This window comes from Lottia gigantea (assembly GCF_000327385.1).
Source record: "Lottia gigantea unplaced genomic scaffold LOTGIsca_16, whole genome shotgun sequence".
NCBI classification, from domain to species: Eukaryota; Metazoa; Mollusca; class Gastropoda; family Lottiidae; genus Lottia; species Lottia gigantea.
In genome coordinates, this window is record NW_008707965.1 from 1,069,834 (window position 1) to 1,081,022 (window position 11,189).

General features: G+C 34.1%; 2 protein-coding genes across 2 annotated transcripts; both read left to right on the forward strand.

Annotated features, from left to right (window-relative positions):
* Positions 1-1,358: 1,358 nt before the first annotated feature.
* On the forward strand, positions 1,359-3,921 carry LOTGIDRAFT_158130 (hypothetical protein; the record flags this gene model as incomplete). The annotated part of the gene is made up of 6 exons (XM_009051156.1): positions 1,359-1,588; positions 1,994-2,112; positions 2,393-2,502; positions 2,641-2,823; positions 3,098-3,209; positions 3,542-3,921. The coding sequence occupies 6 exons, from the start codon at positions 1,359-1,361 to the stop codon at positions 3,919-3,921; spliced, it is 1,134 nt and encodes a 377-aa protein (XP_009049404.1).
* Positions 3,922-5,945: 2,024 nt separating this feature from the next.
* LOTGIDRAFT_230888 (hypothetical protein) lies at positions 5,946-9,486 on the forward strand (the record flags this gene model as incomplete). The annotated part of the gene is made up of 7 exons (XM_009051157.1): positions 5,946-6,264; positions 6,694-6,812; positions 6,977-7,086; positions 7,356-7,538; positions 7,813-7,924; positions 8,322-8,495; positions 9,122-9,486. The coding sequence occupies exons 1-7, from the start codon at positions 6,041-6,043 to the stop codon at positions 9,484-9,486; spliced, it is 1,287 nt and encodes a 428-aa protein (XP_009049405.1). The 5' UTR covers positions 5,946-6,040.
* Positions 9,487-11,189: the final 1,703 nt, after the last annotated feature.

Consider the following 11,189-nt stretch of genomic DNA (forward strand, 5'->3'; position numbering starts at 1 on the left):
TTTGGTATATAATATGAGTTTCTTGGTATAAAATTTCAACTTCTTGGTATAATTGTGATTTTTTTATGTTGGATTTTTCCGTTTTGGCATTCCATAGCCCACAGACTGAAATGGAGTTTTACACCATACAGTTTGTAATTGATATAGGTTATTGGGTATATTAAAACAGTGAATTGTGAATTATAGCAGTATACAAATATGACAGTAATAAATATTACTGATATAACATGTTTAATGTTGTACACAAGTTTTTATATTCAAAACTAAATACTAACTCTGTTTACTCCGTCCTTGTTTATATCTTACAGATCTCTTTGATTGTGACCTTGGCCAGTGCTTTACATAGGAGTTTTTTTCGGATCTTCTTCACTCTTTATAACACTCTTTATATATATATATATATATAAAGAGTCAACCTGCTATAGATATAGTTATATATAAGTAAACACATTGTAAATTTTATCAATAGATAGATTTTATAGTAATAAATAATGACAATATTTACACTGCACACTTCAAAAAGTCTTAATAGATTTAGACCCGTTGTTCAGAGAAATTTAAACGATCACTGAGCGAGGACCTTCCAATGATACATTTTAAACTTTTTCGAGATGAAATGGTTTTATGTCCTGATTGGGATAAAACAGTTGGTTAATGACATACTATATGCGACGATGCTAACTTTTCCAGGAGAATTATGGAAGCATACTCTATAAATATGTCGTTTTCGAATTATTGTGGTATATTTAACAAGAAAAAAGAGAATGCAATTAGAAATGTCCTGGCAACAATATCCCTCATATCACTGCCCTTCATAAGTTCAATCAGGAGTTGATGTAGGCAGTGAACCCCATTCAGGTAACTTTTTTGATTCGAAATTTTCAGCAACAGACCACCTTCGTTTGAATTAATACCAAAACCACAAGTTAGGGAAATTTATAGACGACCACAGTCTTACCGATCCCTTCCCTATTATTATTTGTTCATGACACACTTTGTCCCAATTGCTAAGATATATACAAACCGGATCTTAAATCTATATTCAATCAAGGGATCGATATGTCGATTTAAATCAGGAAGTTTTGGATCATAGTGATTTGAGTAAAAACGTTGGATTATATTACAATTTGTCAATTTTAAATGTATTTCGTTTTTCATTTAAAATTTGTGTGTTTGTTTTATTTTTGCTGTGTGTAGAGGAATCCTGTCTTAGGTCTTATTGTACGTAATTGATCTGGTTTTTTTCAAACAGTTTTCAAATTTGACGGAAAGTGATAAAGGGGTTTCAAAAAACCCATATCCTTTAAGAAGAGAATCATTCACCATTGTCCTAAACGAGCGAACAACATATATACACAATGTCAGCTTTATCATTTCCGCTTTTGGAATCTACAGAATCTGGTGATGACACCATCCTTATATCACCATGGAGAATTTATGATTCTCGGCCAACATCTTTATCAGGAATGTTAGGAAATGGAGGTCAGAAGAAAACTGAAAATCCTAATTCTGAAATTAACTTTTTGATGTATTCTGGCAGCTCAGACGCACGACTATCTGGACAATTGGACCAATTCTGCAATATGTGGTAAGAAACATAAGGATTTATGACTTTTGTGAAAATTTACACGCTAAAAATGTTCTACCAATCACATAGATGTTGTTCAAGAAATACTTAAAAAGGATCGTAGTTTTTCGTGTTAAGAATTAAACTAACAAAAACAACGAAGAAAATGAAACTCGACATCTTTTTTAATTCTTCTTTCGACAGTCAACAAGAATATCTACAATAGCAAAAACGCTAGCATTTGTTCTGGAAGAGTAAGCATGATTAGGATCTATGGGAAAACAACCAAACCAATGAATTATAAACAATAGGCCTATCAGTTAAGCGAAAAATCAATACAACAGAATGGGGGTAAGGCAGGGTCCTCTACTGTCACCAGTCCTGTTCTCTTACGTTGTCAATATGATTGATCTTATGTATTTTCAGGGTTATAAAATGTGAGAATAATAATGATATAGATATTTGTCTGGAGAAATTACAACTAAAATATTCATTACTTCATGTTAACTTGGTGGAGAGAAAAGTATTTAAAGATACTATCGAAAGTAATATGTTTTCTAAACTCTTAATGTGCTCTTCCATTAAAACATTTCAAAGGAGGTTATTCTGCTTTCTGTATGCATGAACATACAACTTATATATTAATTCCGATTTCCTATCCGTCTTTGCTTACTATAATGAAACCCCACAATCCCTAGGGTTATTCAAAAATAGCCAAATGGTCTTTGAAATAGTGACGTCATAATGTTGAGAAATATAATAGGTTAAAACCTTGAATTCTATGCCCAAAGTGTTTGGTTTAGTATCAGTTGTCAAATATTTCAGTTCCAATGTTAATTTTCATCAACAATGAATCAGAAGCGATAGAAACATTAAAAAATAACCTCAATATGGTGAAAGAGGCTGGACCAAATGGAAAACACTTTTCTTATGAGGTAAGAAAATAACGTTTGTAGATTTTATCAAGGCCTTTGATTTCAAATATCGTGTCCATCATCTGCTGACTGGAAACGTTTAATTCCTAGGTTGAGGACGTGAATATATTTATTTTCTATTTCATATTATCCTTTCAGATAGATTATGGACCAGCAGTAGAGAAATGGGCCTCTGATGTATTAAAGAGAGATTTTGTGTGTATTGGAGGAAGATTCTGTATCACCAACTCTGATAGTTTTAACCATGTACTAGACTGGAACAATATACTTGGATGTCTAGTCTGTTTACCCTGTGGTTTGATGGCTGGATCAGCTTATAGGGTAGGTTAGGATAAATTTTTGGTAATCGAAAAAGTGCCATCAATCAGACAAAATTTCGACTACAAGTCCTCACCGCTTGTCCGCATTCTCTAGCAAATCAGACGTAAAAAATATATTGTAAATCTTCAATATTCATTTCTCAGTTATATGATCAGATGATCCGATAACACAGTGTTTACATTTATATCTGCAACATATTGGCACGTCTGTTTTCAATTGAAAGTCTTTTGACTTTATCGGAACTTGTATCGTGTCTGTATTATTATGCTTACAGATAGGAAGAAAAGCTTGTTATCTAGAAAGCATGTGGACACCAAAACAAGATGTGATATTAGTTGGAGCTAAAGCTCGAGATGGTGATTCTCAGAGAGAAACACTTCTAAAATGTAAGTAAATGTGGAATATCTCAAATTGTTCTGAACTCGATTTTGAAATTCACATTTAAACATTTTAAAACAGCTCCTTCAAGCAAAAATGTTTTTATAACTTTGATTAGGCGGTGGACCAGCTTTCAAAAGAACTCAATAAGACGCGGCATCAACACTATTTGCCCATCTAATGTGTAGGTGTGTATAGTGTTCGATCTACTGCGCCTTTCACTTAAGCGGAAATTCAAATCGTTAATATCATTCGTTTGACTCTTAAATATTTTCGATAACCAATATTTGTCATATTGTCCTCTGACACTAGGTAAGGCAATGTCTTGATTTCATTCTAGTGATAGAATGGATGTCAGAGGATCCAGAAGCAGCCAAACCACCACAAGAACAGTCCCCGGCACCAGAGCTAACAACCATTACAGAAGAAAGTGAACAAAAGAATCATGGAATCAAAGGTGTACGAAATCAACCATCTACATCAGGCATGCCGGAAGTTGATAGCGACTCAAAATTCAAGAAAACCTTCCGATATGATCCACTCTCTTATCCACGTCTAATGAGCTTCCTTGCTGCAGACAAGACAACCGATGCGTCTAAAAACAAAGATACTAAAAAACTAAATGCTTCCAGAAAGATTTCAGTACGACCAACAGATCATGGCAAGAATAGACGGCCATTACTGAAAGTCAGAGATTCTGTTGGTGAATCTAAGGTGTAAAAATTTTGTTTAGAAACATAGACAGACGGTTGGCATAAAATCTAAACTACCCAACAACACAGACCACATCGAATCAATCATATAACCACACCCATCACACCAGCCGACAACCAACCGCCCATCCGCAGTAAAAACCCAGCGGTACCAATCTACACTAACCAGCCAACCAAATAAGACACCCAGCCGTACAAACCACATCAACCACACCAGCCAGCCGTTTAAAAACATAAGATACCCAGCCATACAAACCACATAAACCACACCAACCAGCTGGCCGTTTAGAAACATGACACCCAGTATGGAACGCCATTAATGCAAAAAGTCAGTTCACACATCCAAGCAACCAACCACCAACCGATCAATATTGCATGTTTATGTCAATTTAGTAAACAGTGCCAACATAGCGGAAATTATAGAGACACGGATCACCTTCATTCTTGTTATGTTATGTTATTTAGATTTAAATTATTTTATAAAAACTACGGCTCATACATTCAATGATCATTATCTCATTATTTCTCTAAACAAATTTGATTTTGATGGGTTTGGAAATAGAGATTGTGTTTGAGCAAATGGTCAGAATGAGACAAATATGAAGAAAATAGGGTGAAAACTATAGCATGGCCTCAACAGACCTAGATCGTTCAAAATAGGCCTGTGGTATGTTAATATCAACTTCCCAGTTGTATGAATGGGCAGTTATCAATAATCGTCTACGGTTATACAATTGGAGAATTGATAGCAGAAAAGTATTGACTGAGCTTTTCAGTTTCAGAGATTCAGTTATTTTCTTTAAGTAATTTCATGTTTTATTGTGCTAGGGTTGATTGACGGAGAATTGTTTTCTCAAGTGGGAAAGTGTATTATAGAGATTGAGAAGCACTGGCCACGTATTCTCGAAACGATCTTAACGCTAAGATGTCACAGGTTCTTATCTCTTGGATATCCAAGCGCTAAGATCGTTTCGAGAATACGTGGGTTGGTGTATAGGATAATTGTTCATGATACAAAGAGTTCTGCAAGCCCTACTGTAAGGATATTTGTACTGACCCAAAAGATACACCCCAATAATGATACATTGTAAATGTTAAGTACAGATCGATAGTACGCGTCACTGGTTACCTGATTCAAATGAATGAGTTTGAATGAGTTTGATCGGAAATAGGTTAATAAGATATGACTCAATGAATTCAGGTAGGAACATTGAAAAACTAGGTCATATTAGAGGAAGGAGCGGGTCTTCAGTACAATATTTTTTGATTCATAGAAATATAATAACAATAAATCATATGTGTTGAAAAGGGGGGGGGGGGGGGTCTTCTTATAGTAGAACAGTTACAGCTTATACCTATGTAAATTGTTGAAACGTTGTTTACAATCTTACTCCGTATACAGTATACAGTTGCTCAACTACCAAAGGAGATGTCTGAATCAAGTCCACGGGCCCCATCCCACAGGGGAACCCCATCCCCGGAAAAAATACAAAATTAATTTTCTGTCTTACCAAAGTATACAATTGTAATCAAATAAGACACCAGCTTATAAATAAGCGAAATAGAATTAACTTATGCTGTAAATCTTCTAAGACTGCAGACTGTGTGTGATGAAAATGAATTCCCGAAGGAGAGGTCCCAACCCACCAAAGTCCACAAGCCCCAACTCATCTGGTTGAGCCACCGGAAATATATCAATAGATGACGTTAAGGTGTTGGTTTGGTTTATACAGTTATATGGTACTTATGGATTAGGTATGAAAGATTCAAATCAAGACATTCTCAAGAAAAACAAGCGTGGGAACAACATCCCCAAGGACCTGACGTCCATAACATTGACCCATAAACACAAAGCTTAGAAACAATATGAATCACTAGACCAGAACAGTACTGTTAATCAATGTTGGCATGGTGAATCACAGAGATTATTGTATGTCCAAGATAATTTGATGAGCTTTAACTATTTTAGATGAAAAGTGCTTGTATCAACCTTTACTTTGTTCATGACAGTCAATATTAGAGTGGACATTGTTATATTATGCAGCGAAAATTGAAATACATATTCTGTTTAAGTAATGCCTGAAGTAAACTTTTCGGGATTACAAATTGAACAAACTTGATACAAAATGGGAACAGAATTGAGGTTTCCTCTTTTGGAGTCTACAGAAACTGGTGATGACGTCATATTGATAGCACCGTGGCGTATGTATGTGTCCCGACCATCAAAATTATCGGAATCACTCGGGGACGGTTTGAAGCAAGGACAGAAATCTGAAATTAACTGTATGATGGATTCAGGACCTCCTGACTATCAACTGTCAGGACAGCTGGACCAGTTCTGTGATATGTGGTAAGTATGTTATTAACCCAAATCCAAGGATCGTGGACATACCAGCTGATGTAAGATGTCGCAATAAATTCAACTCACAACAATTACCAACATTTTCTCTGTCGATTTTGTTTCTGGGATTTGAAAGCTGTTTATATCGTTATCAGATCAGTATCATGCTCTTCCTTCTTTCAACATTTAAAGTAACATCCGATCCAATATATCAAAGATGTTTCTGTGTAAAAACACAGGTTTATTTTATGACTTGGGAAAACCTTTGATCGATTTTTTTTTATTGAAGTTTGAAGTCTATTAGTACAACGACATAATCTATCATTGTAACTTTGTTTGCTATGTCCGTAATGATTGCGTATTTCAAAACCAAAATTGTAATATGAAATTCATACCATCCTTATGCAACATCTGCGTATTTTCTTTAAACATTTTCAGGGTTATAGAATGTGAGAATAATAATGATATAGATATTTGTCTGGAGAAATTACAACTAAAATATTCATTGCTTCATGTTAACTTGGTGGAGAGAAAAGTTTTCAAAGAATCCATCGAAAGTATGTTTTATATCCTTTAATTTTACTTTCAAGTACATGTTTGTAAATACGATGACTAACCCATGAAATCTCATGTAAACCTATGATGCTCAACGAAAACTTACCATCCAGATGAAGCGTGTTCTGTTAATGAAATATTTGAATTCCCCCCTCACGTTTTTTAGTTCCGATGCTAATTTTCATCAACAATAAATCAGAAGCGATAGAAAAATTGAAGAATAATCTTAATATGGTGAAAGAGGCTGGGAATAATGGAAAACACTTTTCTTATGAGGTAACTCATTAACGATTGATGATTTTTACAAGGCTTTGGACTCAGTTTAGCACATGAAATGAATGGATTCCTTACTGTGAAGATTTTCTACGAGCATAATGTAAAAACTTAAATACTACAAAACCCCCCAAAAAGCTATCAAATTCTTAATACGTGTTCTTTTTGTAAATTCTTAGTAGTTCTTACGAGACATGAAAGAGATTGCGGGTTGTTCACAATCATTAGCTCTGATATCTCAGTGTAGTGTTGTTCCAATGCTACTGTTTCAGATCGACTATGGACCAGCAGTAGAGAAATGGGCCTCTGATGTATTAAAGAGAGATTTTGTTTGTATTGGAGGAAGATTCTGTATCACTAACTCTGATAGTTTTAACCATGTACTAGACTGGAACAATATACTTGGATGTCTAGTCTGTTTACCCTGTGGTTTGATGGCTGGATCAGCTTATAGGGTAGGTACTCCGGTCAGGTGTATCCTGTAACGTTTGTTTTGATGGCTTGATCTATTTATCTGCTAGGTGCCTCATAATTTTTATGATCAGACGCTGTCTTTTTGCTGTACTCATTGTAATTTGTTCCATGGTTTAGTTCTCCTTCAATTACCATACATAATGTTTGCTCATTGCCTTTAAAATTTCATCTTCTAGATAGTACAACGGTGGTTTTCGTGGTACAATATATAAGGGAAATGGGTCAAGTTTTAGGTTCCAAATTTAAACTTTTCAGATAGGAAGAAAATCTCGCTATATGGAAAAGATAAGGACACCAAAACAAGATGTGGTATTAGTTGGAGCTAATGGTCGAGATGGTGATTCTCAGAGAAAAACACTACTCAAACGTGAGTAGCATATTTTAACTCTTGTTTATCTTCTCAAGGGATATTTTCATTCGTACGACCATGAGAGACTAATTCACTCGTACGATTTTAAAGATTCAATTCACTCTTACGACCCCGAAGGACCAATTCACTCGCACGACTTTGAGGGACCAATTCACTCGCACGACGTTGACGGTTCACTTCACCCGTACGACCTTGAGGGACTAATTCACGGCATTGAGGGAACAATTCACTCGTACTCGACTTTGTGGTCCAAATTTGCCCGTGCAGTTAAGATGCAAGACAGGTTGTTCTCTGTAAGTTATGTTTTTCAATATGAAGTCTTCGTGGACAGTTACCACTCCAAAAAGATCAATACATTAGTTGTGCCTTTCAAAAATCCGATGTTGTATTCTAGTGATCAACTGGGCGTCAAAAACCAAAGCAGATCCACTGAGAGAGGAAACCGAATTTACAGATATTCTAAACAGACCTTCGACCTCCAAGCTCACTATAGTCGATACCGATTCAAATTTTAAAGGATACGAAGACCCGCTGCAGAATCCAGATTTCCACAAATATCTGACTGCAAGTAGATCAAAAAGAACAGACATTGTTCAAACACACACGAAATACGAGATAAATAATCGACCACGATGGCGATATTAAAACAGATTTTACACCAAACTTAACTGTATAATAAACTGAATATACTCTTATTTATTCTTCATGATTTTTCCTCTTATATACTTTATATGGAAGCAGAAAGAGGACAAAAGCAAATATAATATGATGTAATGTTATAAGTGACATCTTTTATGGTTTTGTCAAGATTAATATTTTATACAGTAAATATTTCAAGATTTTGGCTAATATGAAGATCATAGTTGATGTACATGTATGAATATATATGTCTTTTATAATGCCCCCTCTTAGCTTCTGTATATTGATGAACTCTGTCTTTTGGAGACAATTCTGAGATTTAATTTAAAATAATACGTAATAAATAGTTTCTAGGGTCACAAAACCGGAAGCTAAATTTTTCAGGGGGGGGGGGGGGCAAATTTTCTTAGAAGAAGATGTGTTCTCCAAACTCTATAATTCAAGCAATCAAAATTTTATCCGAAGGAAGGTGCAAACCTTCTGAAACAACACAACCAAAATGCCCCAACCACAATCAGAGGGATGTGGATTATTACTGTAATAATTGTAATGTAGGATTGTGTATTAAGTGTATATTTAAACAACACAAGGAACATGAAACACTGGATGTAGAATGTGACGAAACACGAAATAAAGCCATAGAAAAACTTCAACGTTCTCAAAACATCATTCAAAACAGAATCAAAAATTTGGAGAAGACTCGCGCTACATTGTTAAAATCATTTGAGCAATTGCAATCTTTGTGTGAAGATACCTGCGCTATAGTAACTAAAAGCACTGAAGAAAATGTTTCAATTTTAAGAAAAAGTTGTAAACAGATTATTACAGACATCAAGAAAAATTTAGAAGAAAATAGGAGGAAAGTAAAGGATAGGGAAAAAGAAACTGTAAGTGAAATAGATGCAGTAAACGTGATATAGAATCAAATGTTTCACCTTCAAATAAAACAACATTAAACATTTTACAAACATTGCCTCGTTTGTCAAAAATAGTAAAACGGACTGAAAGTAAGAAAGATTATCATTTGAGTATAGAGTATTTGCAGTGGGTGAGGAAAGATTTTAATTTAGATATATATCAGTTAGGGTCGGTTATTTCTAAATCATATTATATAAGAGGTTCGAATCAGTATTTTTTTTATATCAGCGATATTAAGAACAGTTGTAGGGCACATTTCAATACCGATAAGTTTAGGTACAACAACCGGGTATGGTGTTGTTATGTAATGAGATCTGGTCAAGGTTATTTAACTGTTGGTATTAGACTGCTTCCAGATGACAATCATGTACTAAACAGTTGTATTATTGATAGTCAAATCAGTTTATTGAACATTGATGATGCCAGTAAAACTTTAACGAAAACACATAATAACTTGAGATTAGAGAGAGGCAGTTGGTGGAGTTGGAAGTGTCATATTAAATGGTCTGAACTCACTAACAAAAACAATGGTTATTTAACAACTAACGACCAGTTTGTGATTAAATGTGATATAACACAGCTCAGAGAAGCATCACTGAAATAGAGTAGTTAAGTCAATATTATAATCTCTAATCCTGCAGTTAGAAATAAAGTCTTGATTTTAACACTTGTCAGCAAAAGTCCGCAATTAGCACAGCAGTGACATATATTTCAAATATTTAAAATGTTACAAAAACAGTGTTGAATCATATTTTTCTTTCCCGTCTTCAAAACGTCCTTTTTCTTTCCTGTACCTTCATTCTAAAGTTATATTGGCGATCTATGCGACGCAAATAAATAGCGTATTTGAAAAGCTGAATTCATTTTAAGGTGTCAATTACCATACATTCTATTACTCGTGTCTTGAACTACATTTGTTATCGGGAATGCCCGTCAAACAATAAGAAATGGAAAAAGGGAAAAACATTGGCCATCTTGATAACACGAAAACATAAATTGAACTTGTGCCTAGACTTAAATCCTGCATTTTATGCAATTTGAATATGTAAAAGTGATATCGCAAGGATTTACCTGTATTATATCGCAAGGATTTTGATGTATTTCAAAAGCTTTCTTCCTCTATCATATGCTCAGGTTGACCTATTTATTTCTTTCATTCATTTTGGCTGTTTCTTTATCATTAATTTTTTTTCTTATATTTCTCGCTATTAGTTGTGGGATTTTGGGGTCTTTTCCCCACCCACCGTGTAGGTGTGGCTAACTGACATTGTGCCCAATATCAGTGTGCCCAAAAATTCCACCTTTTCTTTGTCAATTTGTATTTCATTGTTAATATTTGTAAATTAATCAAAGTAATTATAAATACTTCTATATATAAGTTTATAATTTTTAAATTTTGATATTTTACTATGAATCTGTTTGAATATTTTTTGATACAGTTGATTAGACTATGATTTATGATATAATTATTTAAGTATTAGTAAATTTGAAGTAATTATTTGGTACTATCTTTCTTCTATATATAAAGTTGCATTTTTTATAAATGTCAGTATGAACAGTCTATAGTGACTAAAGTATGAATTTTCTCATATTGACGAAATTTTATTAGTTTGAATTCAATTATATATATATATATGCCAGTTATATATATATATAACTGGCATATATATATATATATGTAATTGAATTCAAACTAATAAAATTT